Source organism: Taudactylus pleione, unplaced genomic scaffold (assembly GCF_031769625.1).
Source record: "Taudactylus pleione unplaced genomic scaffold, aTauple2 ptg001021l, whole genome shotgun sequence".
NCBI classification, from domain to species: domain Eukaryota; kingdom Metazoa; phylum Chordata; class Amphibia; order Anura; family Myobatrachidae; genus Taudactylus; species Taudactylus pleione.
The window spans coordinates 915,059-941,704 of record NW_028285422.1 but is presented as its reverse complement, the minus strand read 5'-3'; the positions used below and the strand labels follow the sequence as shown (position 1 = coordinate 941,704).

General features: G+C 42.8%; 1 protein-coding gene across 1 annotated transcript in view; it reads left to right on the top strand.

The window, feature by feature from the left end:
* DEF6 (DEF6 guanine nucleotide exchange factor) overlaps nucleotides 1-26,646 on the top strand; it is a 173,743-nt gene that overhangs the window by 94,480 nt on the left and 52,617 nt on the right. Inside the window, exons 5-7 of the mRNA XM_088461166.1 lie at nucleotides 900-1,046; nucleotides 9,914-10,022; nucleotides 10,870-11,168. Coding sequence (XP_088317292.1) covers nucleotides 900-1,046; nucleotides 9,914-10,022; nucleotides 10,870-11,168 — 555 coding nt within the window. The remainder of the gene's footprint in view (nucleotides 1-899; nucleotides 1,047-9,913; nucleotides 10,023-10,869; nucleotides 11,169-26,646) is intronic.

Here is a 26,646-nt window from a genome sequence, read left to right as displayed (position 1 = left end):
TAGTGTGTACCCAGCTTTTCTATCACATGCACAATATTTGTTTTCATTAAAGCTCAACATAACTGTCCTAACTCCTATTTCACCTGATGCTGTAGAAAAGGTGAGGAGCTTGGCAAAGTGAAGGTGCTCCTTGCTAAGCAATGATCAGATGTGAGAAGTGTAATTTTCACTATTGTATTCATTCAAGTTTCCAAAAATTGCTTTTTATTGTTACCTAATAAATTTTAACTTCATAAAATATTCATATTTGGTACATCACAATACAGAATCTGATTGTTGGAGCTCACGATTTTTCTCTATAGATTTAAAAAAAAAATTATATGACAAAAAAGCCTATTTGAGATGCAGGCATCAGTGCAATTCTGGCGAGTCTGCCCGATTTTATTTTTTAAACAGCAATACCAGGTTGTTTTTGCCTTTAAATTATTGTTGCTTTAAAAAATCTGTCAGACTCGCAGAAATCATCCCGAAGCTTGCACCTTGCAGGATATTACATTTCCACGTATTTGTGTTTTCACACGTTACACTAAGGATTATGGTTGTGTTTGGGTGTATCAGTAGGTGACTTGTGGGATTAGGCACTAGGGGGAGAGGATAGGTTCAGGGTGCGGGGAGGGAGGGTTAGGGTTAGGATACCTACAGACAGGTTTTGGTATCCTAACACTGTCAGGATGCCGGGTCTGGATTTTGTCCACCAGTATCCCGAGCGCCGGCATCCCGTACCCAGCCCATAATAACCACTATGACTAACAGTAATGTATTATGCAGTTTTTTCACAAACCCCCATCCATTATATTGTGCCAAATGTGAGTATATTTGTAAGCAGTACCCCAGCCTTGTGATAATACAATACTTTAATATTAATGTTTGCCATTATTTCTGTGTGCTTATATTGTCAGGGTTACCTCCTAAAGAAGGCTAATTTGAGGAGGACATGGACTGAGCGCTGGTTTGTTCTAAAACCTAATCTATTGAGCTACTATGTGAGCGAAGAATGTAAGGAGAAAAAGGGGAGTATTACTATAGACAAGGAGTGTGGGATTGAGGTTAGTATACATACTATGTACTATGTCTATCTTTCTACCTTAATGCATTGGTCATCATTTAATAAGGATTCAAAGTGCTTTACATTTGCAGGAAATACACCTTTTTACAAAGTACGTAGACAGCAATCTTGGGTGCAATACAATGGTTACATTGGGTGAATAATACAAAACAGAGTCATCAGTTACAAGGATTATTCATCGCAGAAATAGTACATGGCAAGGCAGCCATCTTGGGCGCACAGCAAAGGTTACAATGGGGGGCGGGGAAGCATTTACTTGAAGCAATGATTACACTTTGGGGAGATGCAAAGTATGAAATACAATATTTGAACAGTAAGTTACCCACAGAATTATCAGCTCCACAGATTTTTCATCCTACCCACAGAAGTGCAAGGCAGCCATCTTGGGCACACTAGATAAGCAGTACCTGGAGATGTAATAACCACTAAAGGACTATAAAATGCAGAAAATGAGATACAATTTTTTTTAATAAACCAGTACCCACAGAATCATCAGTTCTCCATGCATTGTCCATTCTAGAATAAGCAATTCATACCTGAAAAATGCAAAAAGCTGCAAACAAAATACAGAATGCAAAATGCAGAATCATCAGTTTCATGTGTTTTTCATCCTAAGCATGAACTACATGGCAAAGCAATTCAAAGAAATGTGATATGCATTGGGGAAGAAAAAAATGTAGCAAGCAGATGCACGGAAGCAGCGAGAGAAGCTGCCATTGGCTAAGAATAGGTTCTATTCTCACTTTAGCTAATTTTTTTTTTTTTTATATTCACCCACTTTATTATTGTCCCAGCATGTTTAAAATTCCAATGAGATAGTTGTAGTGGGTGTTGCAATTAGCAATGGAGCTGAGAGATGTTTGCAGTCAGTTACCTAAGAACTGTATGGGTCCAGAAAGTATATAAAGGTTCTGATTCTAAGTTGGGGGGCAAAGCAAAAAAAGGAATAACTTTGAACCTTGGCAAAACCATGTTGCACTGCAGGTGGGGTAGACATCAATTGTGCAGAGAGATTTAGATTTGGAAGGGGCATGGCCTAGCTGAAATATAAATTGCTGTGTAAAAATAAAGTTGTCCAGTATTTGTGGGCTACATGCAAAAGCAGCCAGTATTTACTCTGCAAAAACTATACATGTATTTGCACCACTTGCATTACCACATGGTTTGTCCTGGTGCAAAGTAACTCCTTTTTTGGGTTGCTCCCAAGTCTGAATCAGCTCCAAACATATACTGCATTGGAGTCTGTACAGCATTCTGCATCAAATATCAGTACATCTTGACCTTAGCCCGGCCAGCCACCTAGAAGAAGGTAATATGGCTGTAGATATGATCTACACCAGGGCGTGCTGAGACCATCTATGATATTATCAGGAAATCTGAAGTAAGCATTGAATTCAGAAGGGTGGTTGTGTGGCTCCTAATGTTTCTATGCTTTTGGCTGTGTGCGGACTTCTATACCTGTTAGAGGAATCACAAGTATAATACCAGTCATCCTGAGAGCACTGGGTGTTTGTTAATGTATATATTACTCTGCACTAGAGTCTGCTTGTTGTCTTATTGGAATAAGAACTATGGATGAAAGAGAACATTCTGTTATGGACATTCTGGAGCTTTTGCTGGAGCACTGTACCTGTATAAACGTATTACTTAAATTATATATTTATAACGATATATACATTTATGTCTACACTATATAAAGGTAGACACATTGAATCATGCATTATTTATATGTGCAAATAGAAAGATGATGCTCATCATAAAAGGATGATGAAATTTAGAATTGAATACATGTGTAATTACTTTCAGTACCTCAAACATGTACTTTCACTACTTTTGGCTGTATTCGTGTGTGACTGTTAGGTATTTGGCTATAGAGCGCTAGATCACTTACCCGACCACAGGGGTGTAACCATTGTCTTGCAACTACCCTGTATACTGTACTTGAGTCATAAAGCAATGCAAGCAGCAACATTTTCTATTGTTTTCATTGCTTTTTGTTTTATATTCGAGGGCTAACCTCAGACCAGTTTCCTAGACAGATGAGGTTTGAGATCCTATTAGTGCTGTTTATATGTTTTTCACTTCCCTTTGCTCTAAGTGTGTTACTAGTGATACTGAATAAAGAGGAAAATTCCAGAATAAAAGACTGTAGTTTTTAAAGACTGTGAATGGTACTTTAAAATAGATGATAGAGTGAAATACTTTTGCAAATAATAATAACAAAATAATTTAAAGGTCATACATTTAATGACTTTACAGGAGTTAAAGTGTCAGGTTGTCTGCTGATACATTTAAGCGACCATATTAATCCATTAGATTTAAAAAACTTTAAAATATTTTGAATTGTAAAGTTTGCATATAGGATAAACTGTACAGCCTCTCAGAGGAAGGATGAAGAAGCAATGCTTTACTGTGTCAGGGTTGCAACATTTGTATCCAGTGTTTTTTTTTTTAATTGTCGTATAAATTGTAAAGGGAAATTAAGGACTGAGGGCCTGATTCAGATCCGCTCAGGAGCGCTGAGCGGGTCGATGTTGCCCAAGTGCATGCGCGAGACCCGAATAACGACGGCCAAGCCGTCGTTATGGGTCTCGCACCAAAGGGGGCGTGCTGTCGATGGTGATTGACAGCACGCCCCCTTTGTTGGGCGTGCCGGGGGCGTGGCTGCCCAGATGGAGGCGTTCCCATGGGACGCCTACCTTCTGGGGCCGGCCCCACTGACATCACTAGTGATGTCAGTGGGAGTGCTTTTGGCTCTGATAGAGCCAAAAGCACTCCCGGGCTTGCGGCAGCGAGACCCTACTGCAAGGGCCTCGTCGCAAGCCCGATGGCTATAGCTGTGGGTGGTCACCCACAGCTATTCGAGCGGCCAGGAAGCCGCTCCAAAAGGTAGGAGGGACGGCCCTGATTCAGAGCGAGCGCTCTGTCAGAGCGTCCGGCTCTGAATCAGGGCCTGAAATTGAATGAATAGTCTGTGAATTTCATGTGTTTACCAAAATTGCATTTTAGAGTATTTTTTTCCTTAAATTATTTGTGTACAAACATGAAAAAGCTGTGTGAAAATTTAAATACACTCTTACTCATACTCACTTGTTTTAAATGTCTCCTGGGGGGAATGTCAAAGTGGGTGGTGCATGGTGTTATGAATCATGTCGTTGCAGCACTGCTTCTGTTGTACAGTACTGCACATCACGGCATTGTGCAATGGGGGACCATGGCCACAATGATGCAACTTAGGGGGGGTATCCAATCCTACTTTAGCGCTGCTAGTTGATCACGGCGGGGCCATCCTATTAGCCCCGAAGTGCCGCCCGACGCCTGTACTTATCTTGGATATATTTCGGGACCTGATGTGTCCCGAAAAATAATCCGCGATAAGTGCCGTTTTTTTCACCCCCAAAAAGGCGAAAACACATAGGTCTGCGAGTTTATCGCGGACCTTAGGTGTTTTCATGAGATATATCCTATTATTTCATTCAAAATAATAGGATAGGGTGAAGAAAAATATAATCGAAAAACGGGGATAATCGTTGAAAAATCCCCATTTTTCCCCGATCGCAGGGATCCATTAGCGCCCGAACAATATTCGGGCCTAATTAGATACCGCCCATAATGTGAATGTAGGCGAGGCACATTGACATAATTCAGTGCAATTGCGTCAATAAGCCCATGGAATAACCACTTCACTGTGGAGGGCTATTTTTCTCTCCAATGTGCTCCATTAAAGCTCCCTAAAATGTGGAAGTCTCCTGAGTTGGCAAGTATGACCTTACGTCTTCCATATGATTCAAAATGATTCAAAAAGGTTATTTGAGCTAGGTGCTGATAAGAATGTGCTTTAGATTTATGCAGGATCGTTAGTGTCGGTCTGGTTAGACTACGTGAAGGAAAAAAGTCGTCTGTAATGATATCAGTGTGTGTGTGTCTGTCTATGTTTCTATCTATCTGTCTGTCTATCTATCTATCTATCTATCTATCTATCTATCTATCTATATATCTATATATCTATCTCATACATACCAAATCCAGCAGGATAAGGACAAGACCAGCACTCACGTCAGTAGATAAATCATGTCATGCCTGAGGTTAGGAGTTGGTCGGAACAGGCGTGGGCGGCTGAAGAGGAGACTTGGGAGGTGTGGATAAAACTGAATGACTTGAGCCAGGACTTCCTCATGTAAGATGTGAGATGTAATAGGAGTAATATGAACTGTAGAGGATGATGGGCCTGAAGACGAGGGCAAAATGTAAATGTCTTTATTGAACAGCAGATGAAAAGAAGAGTTACTGCGCTCACCCCTATTTCTACATGTGCTTATGTTGATCAGGTGGTACTAGTGTCACAGTAATGTTAACAACTTCCTGTGTATATGATGTGTCCCTGAAATAGATGCACTTTACAGTAATCATGACATTTATCATTGACATTTATAATTGGGGTACTGGTTAAAGGTGTCATTTATATACATTGGTCGGTTGACCTTTTGGCTTGATTGATTTTAGATTGTTCCATTTTATGTGTTTTACACATATAAGTATCCTTTTTGAAGATCTACTGAGTAGACTCTTGATATCATTGCATCCAGTCACTGTAAAGTGCATCTATTTCAGGGACACATCATATACATAGGAGGTTGTTAACATTACTGTGACACTAGTACCACCTGATCAACATAAGCACATGTAGAAATAGGGGTGAGCGCAGTAATTCTTCTTTTCATTAATTGTACCAGAGGCCTTAGGCACCACTGATTTACGTGCAGCACACCCAACCACAACTAACCCCTCCAGTGCGCAAGATTATCAAGATTTTTTTATTGTACAGCAGGTTGGAATGGGAACTGGATATAAAATACTTAAGAGATGGACAGAACCTGATTGGGACTGATGATGCTGGATTGAGAGCTGGATCGGTTTGAGACCGATGTTGATGAATTGAAGAACTTGATTGGTTTGGGACCATGTTGATGAATTGAAGAACTTGATTGGTTTGAGACCGATTTTGATGAACTGAAGAACTTGATCGGTTTGAGACTGATGTTGATGAATTGAAGAACTTGATCGGTTGGGACCGATGATGATGAATTGAAGAACTTGATTGGTTTGGGACCGATGATGATGAATTGCAGTACTGGATCGGTTTGGGACCGATGATGATGAATTGCAGTACTGGGTCAGTTTGGAACCGATGATGGAAGTACTGGATGGTACCGATAGTTGGAGGTATCGGCTGGAATCGATATAGGTTAATGTTAACAAGTTTCTGTGGTAAAACCAGACTGGAATGTTAGATGGCATAGTAGACTCGAAAACCAGACTTGGAACTGGAATATAACAGATTGAAGGCCTGATTCAGCAAGGATCACAGTTGCAAAGACGCATGCAATTGGTCGATTGTTGTGTTCTGCGCATGCGCGAACTAGCAATTGCAAACAGAATTGCGATTGTAGATGCTACGCAAACCCAGAGCAGAGTGATTGACAGGAAGTGCCGTTTGTGGGTGGTGACGGGTGGTGGTCGGGCAAACGCAGGCGTGCCAGTGCGTTTCAACGCCGTTGCAGGGGCGTGCATAAATTAGCCACTGCGTGGCCATAAGCAGTTTTGCTTTGTTGCTGTAGTATACGGATGTGAGTGAGGGGAAGTGGGCGTCCTTATGTCTGGCTGCGTTCGCAATGTGAATAGACACATTTAAATAGGACAGCTGATATTAGCAACTTCGGTGCGTGCGTAGTAGTGATTCACTACTGCGTTCAGTAGTGAATCAGGCCTTAGGAACGTTCAGATACCTAGGAGTACTGGTTAAAGGTGTCATTTATATACATTGGTCGGTTGACCTTTTGGCTTGATTGATTTTAATTTGCCCTTCTGCTCCACGGGAGGTTTCTGTCCTCCCTGAGCTCGCCTTAGGACACCTGCGTTACGGTTTGACACTTCAGCAGAAGTGACGTTGTACTGGCAACAGAGGCCAGTCAAAAAATTGAATTTATAGGGGAGAATTCCAAGGGATTGGATGCTGCAATCAGCTGGTGTGGGAGCAGCGCTATGAGTTGAGGAAGAGCATCAGGTGACAGAGTCCAACATGGCTGCGCCTATACTGCGGTTTAGGAGGGATCTCTGGCGTGCAGCTTGTGTGCCATCACGTTGTGAGCAAGGGGATGCGGAGAGCCATCTTCATGGTCAGTGACAGGACACTGAGCAGATGGTGCAGGAGCAGCACAGACAGACATCAGCGCAAAATGCATGCAACTAATATCTCTGAATTTCTATGACCATATAGTCTTCATATATTGTTGCAAGTACTATTCAGTGTGCTGAGGAACAATAGGGGGTTAATCCTTTTTCTACTTCGGACCTCAGCGCTAACCTGGATATACACCAGAGAGGGCTTACCTTGATAAAGCTGTAAAGCAAAACGCTGCATCGGTCTAGCGGCGTGCCACATATTATGTTATGATATAAACGAGTTCTCTGTTTCAAGTTGATAGCATGAATTGTTAGCACATGTATACGTGATGGTGTGACGTGAGAGAGCTATGGCTGATGGGAGCTTTGTGAATCCATAGAAGCTCAGATAAAACCTGAGTCCCATGTGGGGGGGTGTAGACTAGATACTATAACTACAAACTACCAAATTTCCTTACTGTAATCCCATGAACACCCTCACCAGGGATAGAAATACATGTGGGTGTGGTAGTAATCTCTGTGAATAAAGATTGAAATTATAAATGATTCCTAATAACATAATTTATAAATAATATGGGAATAACGTTGGGGGCTTAATGCAGCCCCATATATATTTTGATTGCCATAACTACAAAAGCAACTTTGGAGAACTACTTACTCACAAGTACTATGAGCTGAGTGTGGAAAAATAGAGAGAACCAACAGCACATAGTCATATTCAGACAATAAACACATTAGAGTCTGACCTGTAGTACCTGTAGGATCAATAGATCACAGATTAAAAGCATCATTGTGATTGCTAAAGACATGTGAGATTATAGATATATCCGTACTGGGAATCTCTTCCTTTATAAAATATAAATCTCCATGTAAATCCATTATCCTCTCAACACAGAAATTGAAATCACATGTATATTGCATATTAATCAAATAATGAATATTTTGTATGACAATATTATTTAAGCAAATCTGTCAATTTATTAACTGCCTGACAATAGTAGGCATATCATTTGAATAAATGGTGTTTTCCAGAAATGATTACAGATAAGGCATCGTGAAATACGATACAACTATTCTAATTAGTTAATAATAATTTACCTTATCTTGTTTATACATAGAATACAGGAACACCAGGAATATAATTAATATGAAGTTTGGTGGAATTGTAGGGGCGCTGCTCTAATTTTTATTACACTTTTCAAGCTACTAGCACTACCTTTCTATTTTTTAACTATTTTTCATAATTATTTTGTGATATTAATATAATAACAATAAAAGTTAAATTTTAATATAATTTATTTTCAGTGCACCATTTTGGACATTTAATTTTCTTCTCCTGTCCCTCTGTTGTCATAACATATATGTCCGTGGTAGCAGCCCCCATTTGAAACTCAGGGGGTAATCATTGTGGTACATATATTACTTCTTGTGCGACTAGATAACCACACCTCCCAGACACCAGAGAGGTAAGAAAGTGGTGTTTAAGGGCTGGAGCATGTCAAATCAGAGACATTTATTAATACATCTGGTTAACAGAACAGTTACTTTCACTGACCGACGGACATTTCAATCATCAGAGTGAGCCTCTGAAGAAAATCACTCTGATAATTGAAACGTCCGTCGGGCACTGAATGTAACAGTTTGGTTAACCAGATGTTTCAATAAATATCTCTGCTTTATTTGCTGACATGAGTGCTGGTCTTGTCCTTATCATGCTGGGAAAATATGCCAATGAATGCTATCGCAATGCCATCGCACAGCCAGCATAGAGACGCCTACCGATATCTCACATCCGTAATACCTTGCAGTCCTGCGTATACATCGGAAACATTGAGTAACATCGGCCCCTCACACACAATTACAACAGGTCAGACCTTGCTCAGAAATTGCTAACCTCATTGCACGCAGTGAGTACACAAGCTGCGTATGCCGACGCAGTGGCTAATTTATGTACAGTACGCCCATGCAATGGCATTCAAACAGACAGACACGACTGCGGTTCTCAGACCACTCCCCTATCACCACCCCCAAACGCTGACTACCTGGTAACCACTCTGCGATGGCTTACCATGGTCTATGTAGACGTCGCGCACACGCATTGCAATGCATGCGCAGTACGCAAAAATCAATAACTGCGTACGATGTTACAGTTGCAATCCATAATGAATCAGGCCCTTTGCCCTCTATATTACGAGTGTTGCTTCAATCTTACTATTTATATATGAATGCATGATGTGAGTATAGTGTGTTATTAAAGGTATGTTTTTAGCTTACTTTTGTTATTTTTATGTGCAAAAGTATTACACACTATGGCAGTATTTTTAAAATAATATGATGATCCATTTTCAATGTTTCTCATGTGATTTTTTTCCTTAAAAAATTAATAAATATATAATTAAATTGTTACTTTGAACATTGATGATGACTTTGTTGGAGGGTTGTCAAAGAACCTATGAAACATCTGTGTGTGGAGAGCAGGCTTTCTGTAGATGAGAATTAGCATCCGACTCTCTGAGGTTGTCAGTGAGCTGGGACTCAGCCACTACATTCTGGGAAAAAGCATTTATGAGAGTAACTCTTGAATGCCCCAGGAATTGGACTGATTCACTGTAGTACAAGTAAACATATAAAAATTATATAATTTTTCTACTCTCTATGACATAGGTACTCCCTGACAGGGATGGTCGTCGTTGCATGCTCTGTGTTAAAACAGCCACAAAAACCCATGAAATGAGTGCATCTGATACCAAGCACAGACAAGAATGGGTGACAGGTACGCATGTGTTTAATTTCAGGATGCAATGGGAAAACAGTTACTGTATCTGTGATGTTGAGACAGTGGGGCTAATTCTAAATCCCACGTAAAAGAACACGCAGCAGTGCCTATTGGCAGTCACCTGTCTGCGACTTTATCAATGCTGTTACTGTACAAACTCCTTTCCTTGTGTACAGCCATGCAGCTGAATGTGCCAGAACAGAGACGCCCACTTATAGTGCCTGTCCACACAGTAATACCATTTGGTGTGTCCTTATACCCCACCATCAGTCGCACCTTCGAAACTTGCAACAGCCCTTTTGCAGGTGCAATTTCTCAGTCTGACTATGGCCTCCTATACTTGTGGCTGTGCTTCTGTGAAAGCAGTTGCTTTCACTGACACGCCTGAGACACTTCCATAATATGCCCACTACTAGTCTACGCCAAGCAAAGCCCATCACTTTTTCAACACATTTCTGATACTTCAGTGGCTATTACTGAGTGGGAAACCACTCTCCAGCAGTGGGGTAACCCAATCCTCGGGAGACCATCAATCGTCCATGTCCCGGTAAGAACGTCGTCTAGTAATACAATGCATGCATATACAGTTCACACTACAAACAATATTAAATGACAAAAAGGGGTTTCCATCCTCTATAGTGAAGGTCCTGACACCCCATATCATCAAACAATGGTCACTTAAAGGAACAAGGTTTTAGGTTGAGTGCATTACCCAATTACATTTTGTGATGTCCTTACAATATACAGTATATCTATTGTTCTATACATGAATAATGACCCCAACCGATTATATATTATCAGATTTACTGCCATTCAGATAATAATGTAAACTCATATACTGCAGCTATCCAGACAGCTATCCGTCTGCAGCAGTCTGGGTCTCGCTCTTTGCACCGTGAGCTGCAGAGTAGGCGCAGGGAGCAGAGAGAACAGAAGGAACAGCGCAGAGCAGCACGAGAACAAGAGCAACAGAGACTAGCAGAGCTTCAGAGTGAGAAAGAGAAACAGCAAAAGGAACTAGAGCAACTGAGGGAGGCCCAAAAGAAAGCTGAAGAGGCCATGATAGAAGAACAGCACAGGCACCGAGAGCAGCAGGAGGAGATGCAGAGACTACTGACAGGACAGCTACGAGAGGCAGAAGAGGTAACCAATGGGAAACAAAGATTTTGGAAATCTATATAAGCAGAAAAAAAACAAATATTACAATGACGTATAGAATGTACAGATATGTCCTCATACATCTAACCGCATACACTTCATGCCTGGAGTGATTGAGCCGCTAGGTCCAGTGCTACTCTGCTAGCGTCAGGCGTTTTGTTTTTTTTACTGAAAATGCATCTAAGTCACAATGCAATGTGACTAGAACGCGCCAGCAGACTGTGCTGATTAATTTGATATGGACACTTGATTATCTGTGTGCGACTGAGTCTGTATATGAACCATAACGGAACTTGGAATTAAATAGCTGCGGCCGCTACATTGTAGCACTTCGTATACAGATTCAGGTATTCAGTCGCACACAGATTAAAGCTGGGTACACACTGACAGATATATTTGCGGATCAATTGATCGGCTAATATATCTGCTGCCCGTCGGCCAGTGTGTAACCGCGATATGTGTGTGAACGTCGTCGTTCACAGACATATAGCATTGGCTGTGCTGCACAGCAGATCGTCAGATATATCTGCAAACATATCTGTCCTTCGGCAAGTGTGTACGGGCAGTCTACAAACATGCAGCAAGCGGGACCCGTCCCCTCCTACACACCGAACATAGACGATGGTTGTTCAGTGTGTATGAACGACCATCATTTGCAAATCACTAGATTTGCAGATATATCTGTTTAGTGTGTACCCAGCATTAGACTTACAGAAGTGCTTGAAAGTTTGTGAACCCAAAAAGTATCAATAATTGGAAAAACCAATCATCAGTATAGTGATTCCTTCGTGGGGCACTCTTTTGTACATAAAGGACTTGTTAGTATAATAAAAAATTAGCTTTTAATATATCTCCAATAAAAGAATAGGGATTTGTTGTGCTCATTTATAAAATATCTAAATCTATACATTGAGTGTGATAATAGCATGTCTGCTAAGTATCATCCCAAATTCATATACCATGTATGGCCAAACACATATGCAAATTATCCCCGGCTTGCAGTGGGGAGTGACTGACTGGACACGTGTTTCACCACAACTGGCTTGTTCACCATACAGCCTGCTCCCTCCACTGCATAGATTTATCTCAAATGACCGAGTAGTTATTATTACATACAGTTCTAATTTATGAGTTATTTCCAATTATTATTTCCAATTTTTATGTCATACGAACTGACCCTGCTATTATAATATATTATGTACCCATCAGGAGCTATATGAGCATATGAATTCAAACAAGCATAGTCACCACATACTTTATGCTAATTCTTATAATAGATCTATTTTTATAAATTCATGAGATTAATTGCTAAGGGAGCTCAATTAAATGATTTGTTAGTATAATTAAAAATTAGCTTTTATGTACAAAAGAGTGCCCCACGAAGGAATCACTATACTGATGATTGGGTTTTCCAATTTTTGAGTTCTAGTTATTCGATTCCAGGGAGCACCTCCAGCATATAAAATTTATCCTATGATAAAATTATGATATAAGATATGATATATATGGTACCTATTGCTAGTTTTACTTATAGATGTGAAATATAACACTGGTTATTATTCCTGTGCAGGATATTCTGGTTTCTTTGGGATAAGTTTGTGAACCCTTCAGAATTTTCTATATTTCTGCTGAAATTTGGCCTAAAACTACCACAGATTTTCACACAAGTCCACAAATTAGATAAAGAAAACCAAATCAAACAAATGAGACAAAAAAAATTCATGCTAATTTTTTATTGAGTATTGAGGAAAATATCACATATCTGTGTAGTATGTGAACCTTTGCTTTCAGTATATGGTATGACCCCCTTGTGCATAACTGCTTCTAAACATTTCCAGTAATTGTCATGAACATCGGCTTGGAGGAATTTTACCCCATTCCTCCGTACAAAACAACTTCAACTCTGTTTATGTTGGTGGATTTCCTCTCATGAACTGCTCATTTCAGGTCCTTCCACAACATTTCGATTGGATTAAGGTCAGGACTTTCACTTGGCCATTCCAAAACGTAAAATGTATTCTTCTTTAACCATTCTTTGGTCAAATGACTTGTGTGCTTTGGGTCGTTGTCTTGCTGCATAACCCACGTTCTCTTGAAATGCAGGTCATGGGACAGATGTCCTGACATTTTCCTTTAAAATATTCTGGTATAATTCAGAATTCATTGTCACATCAATAATGGCAAGTCGTCCTGAGCCAGATGCAGCAAAACAGGCCCAAACCATGATACCACCACCACCGTGTTTCACAGATGGTATGAATTTTTTATGCTCGATGCAGTGTTCTCCTTTCTCCAAACATAACACTTCTCATTTAATCCAAAAAGCTCTATTTTGGATTCATCTGTCTACAAAACATTGTTATAATAGTCTTCTGGCTTGTCCAAGTGATCTTTAGCAAACTGCAGACGAGCAGCAATGTTCTTTTTGGAGAGCAGTAGCTTTCACCTTGCAATCCTGCCATGCACACTATTGTTGTTCAGTGTCCTCCTGATGGTGCACTCATGAACATTAACATTAGCTATGTGAGAGAGGCCTTTAGTTGCTTAGAGGTTCCTTTGGGTTGCTTTATGACCTTGCAAACCGTTAGACGCCTTGCTCTTGGCATGATCTTTGTTGGTCGACCACTCCTGGGGAGGGTAATAATGGTCTGGAATTTCCTCCATTTGTACACAATATGTCTGACTGTTGATTGGTGGAGTCCAAAGTCTTTAGACATGGTTTTTGTAACCTTTTCCAGCCTGATGAGCATCAACAACTCCTGCTGAGGTCCTCACAAATCTCCTTTGTTCGTGGCGTGATACACTTTCACAATCAGACTTTGATAGATCCCTGTTCTTTTAAAAGACAGGTTGTCCACTCACACCTGATAGTCATCCCATAGATTGAAAACACCTGACTCTAATTTCACCATCAATATATCTGCTAAGCCTAAAGGTTCACATAGCGGCATTGTTAGATCAAAAATTGGCTCCAGTAAAAGAGGCCTTAGACTCTGCTTTACTCCAGATAAATCAACAAGCTTGGCGCCTCATGGAAGCTGAGCAGCGGATTTCGGATTTGGAGGATGAGTTAACGCCACGCCACACATTGTCCATTCAAGAAAAGGCATTTACCTCTATGCAAGATAAATTAGAAGTTTATATTCTCGAAATGTGCGCGTAATAGGACTTCCTAAATCTGTCAAAACACAAGACCTCATGCACTTGGTTTCAATATGGCTCCCTAAGGAACTTGGCTGTAAGCATAAACAAGGACCCATGTTAGTGGAGAGAGTTCACCGCATATGACCTGATCTTCAAACACGGCGAGATAGACCATGTCCGGTTATTATGCGGATACTTAATTTCATGGACAAAGTGCGCCTCATGGAGGCTTATAGGAAGCATGCAGATCTTCACTATGACAGACAAAAAATACTCCTCTTTCAGGGCTTCTCTTATATGGTAGCTGCTAAGAGACGAGAATTTTCATCCCTTTGCAAACAGGTGTGGATCATTAAGTCTACAGTAAAAAGGTAGACAATGTTTGGGTAGACAGGCAATAGGTCGACAGGGTCATTAGGTCGACACAAAAATGATCGACACCGAAATAGTCGACACATGTTTTTGTTTTTTTTCTAGCCCTAATCTTCACCCTAACCCTCCCCTTGGTGTCTAACCCTAACCGTCCCTCCTGGTGCCTAGCCCTAACCGTCCAAGTAGGTCCCTGACCCTAACCGTCCCTTGTAGTGTCTAGCCCTAACCCTTCGGTAAGTGCCTAACCCTCCCTTCTGGTACCTAACCCTAACCGTTGGGGTAAGTGCCTAACCCTAACCATCGGAGTAAGTGCCTAACCCTAAAAAAAAAAAGTGTCGACCATTTGTGTGTTGACCTAATGACACTGTTGACCTTCTGTACCTGGTGACCTTATTACTAGTCGACCTTTAGTGTGTCGACCTTCAGACCCTGTCGACCTATTGCTTATCTAACTTCCATTGTCTACCCAAACATTGTCTACCTTTTTACTGTAGACGTAATGACCAGATACCTTTGCAAACGCCTGTTTTATTTGGGTCACCGCTTTGCTCTATTTTACCTGGCCAAATTAAGGGTCTTCCATAATGGCAAACCTTATTTTTTCGAGGATCCTTAAGTGGCTGGCAATTTTGTGGACTCTCTTACTACACTGTCTATCTCAATTGTAAATAATGCGGACTGATCGTCTTTCAATGTTTGTGGTATATATTATCTCAAGTTGGCTGACAGTTCAGGTCTCTTGCACTACTTAAATTGTTCTATATTATATTTGTATGTTTTGATGTTATATCTGTTCTTGGGTCCATTGGGTCATACTATCTCAGATATTGCATTTATGTTGGGATGTATGTTATGCAGGTTCTCCTGTGTACTTCTGTTCTCCCTCTATATCCTTTCTGTTCTCTGTTTTGTTTACATTGATTTTTCTTGCTCTGATATTTTTCCCTCCTTTTTTTTCTACTTATCTGACTATTTTCTTGTTGTGTTATATATGGTCTTTATGGGCATATGTTTGAGTTCTGTTAAAACTGAAACTCCTTAAGTTTTAGATTATATTTCTAGATTTAACACGACATATCACTTGTTAAATATATGGAATGGTTCACGGCATGGTGCTCTAGGACACTAACTTAACCCCCATACCTGCTCGCTGGGACGGGTGGGATTGGTATCATATTGTTTTTACCTTTTGTATATTGGCCTAGAGCGGGGTAGGGTAGCGATGACTACTACCTCTACTACTGAGCTAAGAGTCCAGAGAAGCATTACATTTATTTAATGGAATGTGGAGGGATTGAATTTTCCTGTAAAGAAAAAGGAAATATTAGCCTCCCTAACATGTATGCGCCCAGACATTGCTTTCCTACAGGAAACGCATTGGAAATCCACCGATTCTAATACACTACGTGATAATTGGATTGGGGACTACAAAGTGGCTTCTTATATGGCTAAACGTAGAGGACTGATGATTCTGTTTCACAAAAACCTCTCTTATCAAATACGAGATTCTATTTCTGACCTTGAAGGACGTTGTTTTTGAAGAAATCCTACACGAAAATATATATAATTTAGTGGGAGTTTATGCGCTGCAGCTGATCTTTTAATGGAGCTTTATGTTAAATTACTGTCAGGATGTGGCCTGGGATCGGCCGCTACTCACCTCCGCACGGGCGTCCTTGAGCTTAGGTGTTCGCTGGGAGTGGAGGTGAGTGGTGACGAGTGGTGACTGAGTATTCTCCCCGGGATCTGCTAGGGCTTCCGTTCGTGCGTCCTGGTTCCCGTGGTAGCAGGAATGGATGCAGTCATGTTGGTCCATATCACCTGACTAGTCTCTCCCAATGGTAGTCCTGTGGTCACTCAGCTGATCCTTTGCTCCAATGACCAACTACCCAGGGGTATTTAGTCTGACTCCAGGAACAGGAAATTTCTGTTCATCTTCGCTTTCCCAGTGACTGTGATGCCAGTATTTGTTCCAGGCTCTAAATTACTTTCTCAGCATATCCCACAGCTAGTCTGCAGTTATTATATTGTGTGACTGGATCTACTATCAAATTTATTAACCTGCATTATTTGTAGTAGCTCTCATTGCTAAATCCATGTGTTACATGTTTCAGCTGCTAGGCTGATTACCACAGTGTCAAGTTTCTTGCTGATTTCTGGATTGCTGTTCAGCTCTCAATGCTGAATCCCTGTGTTACATGTCTCAGCTGTTAAGCTGATTACCAATGTTCCAAGTCTCATCTTTCCTGCTAAATTCTCTGCACAAGTTACTTGTATGCTGCGACTGAATCTCCTGTGTATTAAGGGTCTGAATCAGACCCGCTCGCAAGCGCTGAGCGCTCGCAAGCGGGTCGATGTTGGCCCAGTGCACATGCGCAAGACCCGGATAGCGACGGGCAAGCCGTCGCTCTCTGTCTCGTACCAAAGGGGGCGTGCAGTCGATGTTGAGTGACAGCACGCCCCCTTTGGTGGGTGGCCCAGGGGTGTGGCTGGCCAGACGAAGGCGTTCCCATGGGAACGCCTACCGTCTGGGGCCGGCCCCACTGACATCACAAGTGATGTCAGTGGGAGTGCTTTTGGCTCTGATAGATTCGTGTCTGGATCTACAGTGCACCAAGGACCTGATTCAGAAACGGTTGCTAAGTTGCGCTCTCTCGCTATGAGCGATTTTCACCCGTCTGCGCAAGCGTATAATTCGCAGTGCGCGTGCACAAGCCAGTCTTTGCGATCTGATGTTGGTTGCTCGTAAGCCACTATCAGGTCGCTACTTTGAGTGACAGATAGTGCTGTTTGTGGGTGGTAACAGGGGAAGGTGCTTGTAAACGGGGGAATGGTGTTGCAGACGCAGGCGTGTCAGGCTGCCAAAACGTAGTTTAAAGGGCGTGCATAATTAGCAAAGTAGCGTCATTGTACACGTCACCTGCATGTACTTCAGGACGCACTGATCGCAGTGCTTGCGGCGTATAAAGGCAAGCTCAAGGGCTGCGAGCAGCTCTGATGGCTCGCGATGTTACCGATTAATCCTACAATTCCCGGAGATTTTGTGTTCTCCGAGTGGCAAGGGGGCGTCTTTATACATTTGCTCCGCCGTGCGCATGCGTGAGACACGAATAACGACGGCCAAGCCGTCGTTATGGGTCTCGCACCAAAGGGGGCGTGCTGTCGATGGTGATTGACAGCACGCCCCCTTTGGTGGGCGTGCCGGGGGCATGGCTGCCCAGACGGAGGCGTTCCTATGGGAACGCTTACCGTCTGGGGCCGGCCCCACTGACAACACTAGTGATGTCAGTGGGAGTGCTTTTGGCTCTGATAGAGCCAAAAGCACTCCTGGGCTTGCAGGCTCTCGTCGCAAGCCCGATGGTCACGATGGTCTTGACCATCGCGACCATCATTTTGGCCGCTCGCTATAGCTGTGGATGGTCACCCACAGCTATGCGAGCGGCCAGGAGGAGAGACGGCCCTGATTCAGAGCGAGCGCAAGGCCTCAGGGCCTGATTCAGAGCTGCTCGTAAGCAGCCGCTCGTTCATTCCGAGCGATGTTCGCACATCTGCGCATGTGTATGGGTAGTAATGCACATGCGCCAACCTGTCAGTGCGGTCGGAAATCGTGTGCTCGCAAAATAGCGAATGCCTGCTAATTTGAGTGACAGGATGAGGCGTTTGTGGGTGGTAACAGGGGAAGGTGCTTAAAAACGGGGAGTGGAGATCCGAACGCAGGCGTGCCAAGCGGTCAAAACGGGCGTTTTAAGGGTGTGCATCATTAACGAAGCAGCGTCATCGACCACGTCAGTTGGTTGTCTTTTAGCCTGAACTGCTCGCATGATTGCGGTAGGAAAATGCTACCACAAGAATAGCGAGCAGTTCATACGCCGTTCGATGTACTCGATTAATCTAATAAATAGCGAAGATGACGTATGATGCGAGCGGCCAGGGGGGCGTTTTTTCAAAATAGCGAGCGCATTGTTTCGTTCGCTCGTTCAGACATAGAGGCGTCAACAGACCGCAAAGAGCGAGCGCTTAATTTAAATATCCGGCCCCTTTTTCAGAACGACCGTCCGCAAATAGCGTCCGGCTCTGAATCAGGCCCTCAGTCCATAATATACGTTTATTTATGGCTGCTAAGCTCCAATCTCATAACTCATCTCATAATGATGAAATTGTAGTCAGTTGTGATGCAGATAAGGCTTTTAACCGTGTTTCCTGGAATCATATTTTACGGGTGTTTCATCTTCAACAATTTGGTTCATTCGCCTTTTTCAAATGGTGTATTATCAACTTACTGCTTTTTGACTGTTAATGGTCTTAATACCCCCTCTTTCAGGCTTTCCCGGGGTACACGTCAAGGTTGCCGCTTCTTCCCGCTATTATTTAATCTTGCATTAGACCCGTTAATTAGAACATTTGTTAGAAATACTAATTGGAAAGGGATCCAAGTGGGATCATTAGATATAAAAGTATCAGCCTTCGCTGATGATCTTACTTTATTTTAGTGAACCCAGATTAGCGATGCCCTCTCTTTTAGACATTCTTAGAGCTTTTAATTCAATATCAGGGTTCCTTGTTAACCCTACTGAAACAGAAGCTTTAGCTTTTCATAATGAGGCTAAGGGGGGATGGGGTTGCACATTTTGGGCCCAAAATTACTTAACTTATTTAGGACTGAGAATACCTCCTTCACCATCAGATTTGTACTCTGCCAATACAGTGGCATAACTATAAATTTTGCTCCCCCCTGCCAATGTTTCTGTCGCCCCCCCATGGCATTTTGGTAAAATAATTACAGGGCCATTTATATGCAATTTGGCTCCCAGTGCAAAGTTAAAAATGTGCTCCCACCCCCCTAGACAGTTTACAGTATTTTTCCTCCTTGTACTAATGCCCCTTACACATTATGCCACACACCGTAATGCCCCTTACACATTATTCCACACACCATAATGCCCATTACACATTATGCCACACACTGTAATGCCTATTACCAAAGTGCCACTTACATATTTGCCCCCTGACACCATTTTATGCCCCACAGTAAGGCTTCTAATTACTTTTAAATTACCTGCTCGTTAGGGGTTTTATGCTCATTACCAGGAGTTTCATGCTAGATGCACGGGGTCTCTGGGTTTCATGCTTGTTGCCAGGGGTTTCATGCTTGTTGGCAGGTGTTCCATATCCGTTGCCAGGGGCTCCATGCTCATTGCCAGGGACTCCATGCTTATTGCCAGGGATTTTACGCTCGTTGCCAGGGGTATAATATATATATATATTTGGGAGTGTATGTAAATGGGGGCACCGGTTATACTTTGAATTCACAGAGCATCCCTGCTAGTCAGAGCACCGCTCCTAGTTACAGGGCATTCCTTCTAGTCACAGGGTATCCCTTCTAATTCACAGCACGTCTCTGCTAGTCACAGGGCATCACTCCCAGTCGTATAAAGCATCCTATACACCAGCATCCCTCACACTGCATTTATATGTACAGTACACCATGTTTCACAGAGCACCAATCATCATCACCATAATGAGCCTCCTGCACAGATCATTCCTCCCGCACACAGACAGAGCACAAAAGCAGAGCATTGCTCTAGTGCACAGAGACAGAGCATTGCAGCCTGCACACAGCAGCATCTGGTACACATCCAGCATCCCGAGTGGCCTGGATGTGGGGGGGTGTCAGGTTGTGGCCACTGCAGACCCATCGGCTCCTCCCACTGGTGTCTGACAGCCCCAAGGAAGAGGAGAGAGAGCCAGTATGAGTACCTGTCAGATAGCAGGAAGTGGCTGTACTCCTCTGTCTCCTCGGCACAGTACACCGTGCGTGGGAGCCCCTGGGTGCAGGGCCGGTGCAAGGTTTCTTGGCACCCTAGGCATTTCTTCAATCTTGCACCCTCCCCCCCTCTTGGATAGCTACACAAGCCCTTATGCAGAGCCCCTTATACAGTGTCCCCAGTAGTGCCCCTTATACAGTGCCCCCAGTAGTGGTCCCCATATGCAGTGCCCTGTATATAGTGCCCCGGTTAGTGGTCCCCCTATGCAGTGCCCCTTATATAATACCCCCAGTAGTAGTCCCCCTTATATAGTGACCCCAGTACCAACCCCCCAGCAGCGACCCCAGTAGTAATCCCCCCCAGCAGTGCCTCCAGTAGTAGTCCTCCCCAGCTATGCCCCCAGTAGTAGTCCCCCACCTATGCAGTGCTCCCAGCAGTAATCCCCACCTATGCAGTGCCACCAGCAGTAATCCCCACATATGCAGTGCCCCCAGTGGTAGTCTCACCCCCAGCAGTGCCCCCAGTAGTAGTCCCCCCCAGCAGTGCCCCCAGTAGTAATCCCCCTCTATGCAGTACCCGTAGTAGTAGTAAACACCCCCCCCACCAGACAGACACAAAAAAAAATCCACTTACCTTTATCCACGCTCCAGCGTCCTCCCGGGCTGGCCCGCTCTGCATGTTGGGAGAGGTGTCTCTCCCATCACCCACTGCGGAAGCTGGAAGAGCCCGGCTCCGGCAGTGGGCGCAAGGCAAGCAGCCAATGAGAGTCTATCTGACTCTCATTGGCTGCTAAAACAAACACACAGCTGCTGGCGCCGGCGGCTGTGTGTTTGTTATACTAGTAGTGTAGTGCGGACTGTACTTATGTGCGGTCCACACTACCGCCCTGCCTGGGTGACTAACAGATGGTAGAGGTCCAGTAGGACCTCTAGGATATGTCTCCTAGGCGGCGGCCATTTTTGAAGGGCCGTTTTCAGCAGATTTCATGCGGACGGCTAGTGCGCATGGAATCTGCAGCCCCCTCGCCACCGCGCCCCACAAGTCTCAGCACCCCCAAGCCACCGTGGGGTCTGCGGGGGTGGTAGTTACGCCACTGCGCCAATATACCATATTTTATTGACCAAATGTTGGCTGATTTTCTTAAATGGAAACACCTCCCAATTTCCTACTTAGGGCGTTGCCATTTGTTTAAAATGGTATCTTTTCCCCGCCTCCTTTATCCACTCCAAATGCTCCCTTTATATTGTCTAAATGCGATCAAAAAGTTATTACCATGGCGTTAACAACATTTATATAGGCCAATAAGCGTCCTCGTATTTATTTATTTAAACTACAACAACCACTGTTTTTGGGAGGTATTTATTTACCCTGCATCCAAGACCACGCTCTGGCAGCAAATTATAGATATGCTATGGATTGGCTGGGTGGAGGAGTTAACTTTGTTTATAAGGCAATAGATCAAGCTTTTTGCCCACAGATTGATTTGGTGGGTTTACTGCATTTTTCTTCTGGCCACATACCCCCTAATTTGTTTAATAACTCTTTTCTTATTATCCCATGTATTGCCTGGCGCACTCTTAGGAAGAGGATGGGTCTAAGTTCTTCTCATTCCTTATTCCTCCCATTGGTTTCTAATGTGGATTTTCAAAATGGTGAGGCTACTGAGATTATTCGGTCTTGGCATCTTTTTTTTTTTTTATGTAATCTGTTTTTATTGAAATAAAAATAGCATAGTACATATATGGCCCACAACGGCCTACATAAACACCAAATAAGTGTGAATAACAATATAAATTCAATGGACAAATACAGTCACAAAACATGGAATAAGAGAAAAAAAAAAAGGTCCCAGATCGACTAGTATTTAGACGTACTTTCGCACATTGCTAAATAAAATAAGAACAAACATAATTAATAAATAAAATATCCAAAAATTTAAGAAAAAGAAAGTATATATAAGGAAGGAAAATAATGGGGGAAAGGAGAAGGTCGCTAAGTCCTAAGGGGCATTGAGATAGTATGTATTTTGTATTCAGAAGACTCTTTAAAATTCTGCCAACCATACCAAATGACTGTAAAATCTGAGGGAGGTGATGTCTTCCATAGACATATACTGATCTATTCTCTGGAACCACGAGAGATAGGAGGACAAATCGAAGATCTCCTGTAAAACGGTATAGTAGCCCTCGCAGCATTCACCAAATGACGTAACAAAGATTTTTTGTATATGGAAATAAGAAGGTCTGGTAGATTTAGTAACCAAAAATCAGGTTTATCAGATAAAGGAAGACCAGTGATCAACTCCGATATCAGTCGAACCTTCCTCCAAAAGTCAGCTATTATTGGGCATTGCCACCAGATATTAAGAGGAGTACCCACTGCTTGACCACAATGCCAGGACAAGTTAGATAGATTTGGGAGCATCCGGTGAATGTGAACAGGGCACCTATACCACCTAGCCAAAATCTTGTATTGAGTCTTGGAGTGAAGAGGAACTAGTAAAGGTAAAACTGAATATTTGTGACCATTGATCTTCTGTTAGTTCCCGTCCCAATTCACCATGCCAAGCAGAAACATAAGAATGCATAGATGGATTGGAGCACTCAAGACATAGCTGATATATTAAAGAAATAAGGTGTCTTGCCGTTCCGGGCGGCCCCACTGACATCATTGCTGATGTCAGTGGGAAGCTTCCTGCTCGATCAGAGCAGGAAGCTCCCTGGGGCTTACGAGTGCCCAGACCCAACCTTAGGGTCTGGTTGTAAGCCCCGATGGTCGCGATGGTCTTGACCATCGCGACCTTCACCCATGTCGGTCGCTAGAGCTGTGGGTGTTAACACACAGCTTAGCGATTGACAAGGAGGCGGTCGTTCAGGATGCAAGTGGCTGCCCTGATTCAGTGCGACCGCTTGCAACTAACGACCGCCTCTGAAGGAGGTCCATAATCCCATATACCGAAGAAGACCCTCCATGAACTGCCAATCGATCCTGTCAAAGGCCATCTCTGCATCTGTTGATAGCAAGATAACAGGAAACCCAGTACCTTTAACATGATGGATAATATCAATGATCTTAGAGGTGTTGTCTTTAGCTTCCCTACCACGAACAAATCCCACTTGGTCTCCATGGACCAAACCAGGGAGAAGGAAACTCAACCTATTTACCAACAATTTAGCATATAATTTTAGGTCATTATTTAATAAAGAGATAGGCCTATAACTTGCACATTCCCCTCTTTGGGGATTATAGAAATATGGTCCTCAAGAGTTTGAGGAGAAAAGCCCACCCTGTCGGACACCTCATTACAAGCTTTCAAAAAAAGTGGCATAAGTATAGGACAAAACATTTTATAATAGCTCACAGGGAAGCCATTTGGGCCAGGGCTTTTTCCAAGTGGGGTATTTGACAAAGCTAAATTCAACTCTTCGTAAGTAAAGGGACGATCAAGAGAGGTCAGATCACTTTCTTCAATTCGTGGAAAATTGACCGAGGAAAGATAGTCTCTGACCACCTCCCGATGTGATAAGGGATTAGTAGGAGATTGTTCCTTTCGTAAATTATAAAGTTTCATATAATAATTTTGAAAGGCGGCTGCAATTTGGGGAAATGTATGGACAGTATTCTTCCCAGAGTCCCGAACAATAGAGACATAAGATTGTAACCTCTGAGTATTTAGCGCTCTGGCGAGCATTTTGCCTGGTTTATTTCCCCATTTGTTAAATTTGTGCTTACATTTCTGTAAATCTATTTTAGTTTTGTCTTGAAGAAGCTTATTAAGACCCTGTCTCGTTTCAGTAAGATCTCATAGTGTAGACTCATCTAAAGAAGATTTATGGGATGTTTCCAGGGACTTAGGGTCTGATTCAGACCCGTGCGCGAGCGCTGAGCGCTCGCAAGCGGGTCGATGGTGCCCAAGTGCGCATGTTCACGATGGAGGCGGCTCCGTCATGAGCATGCGCGAGACCCGAATAACGATGGCCAAGCTTTCATTATGGGTCTCGCACCAAAGGGGGGGCGTGCTGTCGATGTTGATTGACAGCACGTCCCCTTTGGTGGGCGGGCTGGGGGTGTGGTCCGTGGTCTGAGTCCGGCTCCAATGACATCACTAGTGATGTCAGTGGGAGTGCTTTTGGCTCTGATAGAGCCAAAAGCACTCCTGGGCTTGCCGCAGCAAGACCCTACCACAGGGTCTCGTCGCAAGCCCATCATTTTGGCCTCTCGCTATAGCTGTGGGTGGTCACCCACAGCTATGCGAGCGGCCAGGAGGCCGCTCCAAAAAGGAATAGGGATGGCCCTGATTCAGAGCGAGCGCTCTGTCAGAGCGTCCGGCTCTGAATCAGGGCCTTAATACGGGCCAAAAGTTGTTGCCGTTGAGCCATCTTTTCCTTTTTTAGTCTGGAGCCTAGCTGAATACAGTGTCCTCTAATCACGCACTTATGTGCCTCCCACACCGTCATTGTAGATATATCTGAAGCATCATTGATATCAATATATTCAGTAATGGCTTTAAGAAGATCTTTTTTAGTACGAGGATCACTAAGTAAAAGCTCATTAGCACCATGTCCATGGTCTAGGAGTCTTATTAGGAGGACACATATTTGCAAAAACTGGAGCATGATCAGACCATGTGATTTGACCTATTTGACTATGGGGAAAATATTGAAGGTTTCTAGGATCTATAAGGAATTAGTCAATACATGAGTATACAGAATGTGGATTAGAATAAAACGTATAATCTTTAACCGGTGGGTGTTGAATCCTCCACAAATCTGTCGATTGATATTCAGAAAAAAGTTTACATACTCTACGATGGTCTCGCAATGGGACTCGGGATGATCCCGAAGAACAATCTAAACAGGGTCTAAAGACCAATTGAAATCCCCACCTAATACTACGCACCCCTCCCTCAATGGCTCCAGAAGTCTTAAGACCCTGCTAAGAAATTGCCTCTGTTTTTGATTAGGGGAATAAATATTCACAATAGTATATACTTGATTGTATATCTTGCATTTCAATACCTGACATCTACCTTCCACTAGAGTGTGATGAGATATGTCTGAGACAGCAAGCCGACGAGAGAGGAATATAGCCACTCCCAGGGACTTACTCTGAGAATTATTGCTGCAAAACACATGAGGATAGTAGTAGTTCCCAAGTTTAGGGGCAACTAATTGTTTAAAATGTGTTTCTTGCACAAAAGCCATATCTACCTTTTCTAAACGAAGTTCTCTCAACAAGGTGGAACGCTTCTCAGGGATATTAAGGCCCTTAACATTAAAGGAGCATCATTTTATATTTTCTGGTTTAAGAGGGGCCATGGGTGTATCTGTGGAGAAGGTGAGTTATGTATAAAGAGAATAGCATTATATGAACCCTATGAGAAAGTACAAAGGAAGTAAGGACATAGCGACTAGGAAGGGAAAGAATAGGGATGGAAAAATAAAAAACAAAAAATAAAGCAAAATAATAAAAAGAAAAACAAACAATCTTGATAGAACATACAGAAAAACATATCCATAGGACAAGATTACCGCTGTTGGAGCAAGTAGAAGACAACAGTCGACCCATGCTCCAAGGTCGAAATGCTGAACGACCCAACTGGGGTAAGGCAGCTACAACCACCCCGTGGATGAAGAGATAACATATACCAAGTAAACATCAATATCAAAAAATCATCTAGTTAATAAAGAGCAATAATACCATTTACATCTTTATCTTAAATGTGTGAGGCATATCTACGAAGCAATTTTTAAATTTTTTTAAAATGACAATAAATGTGTTGCAAAGAACCGTTAGACAAGAACCAGAACAATTATGTGAATCTATGATTAGCAAATAGTCAGTGAGTGAACTAACCACTAACGATATGAACAGGATACGCTTCGGACAAAATCTTTGTCCAAGCTCATGATTGATACAAATAGTCACGTCAAAACAGTTGATCAAGTGCCAGAAGCCATCCATTCAACTCGTGGAGAGGTCGGCCCACGTTTCTGCCCCTTTACTGGTGTCCAAGGAGCCCGTGCGATAGGTGGATCAGGTGGATCTAGACGTGAGAATAGTTGGGTCCAATCTTGAAGAGGCGGTATAGAAATAGAAAGTGCGTCACAGAACTTATCTAGGTCATCTGGTGTCTGTAAAATGTAAAATGAGTTGGCGACCATCATGCGATACTTGGATGT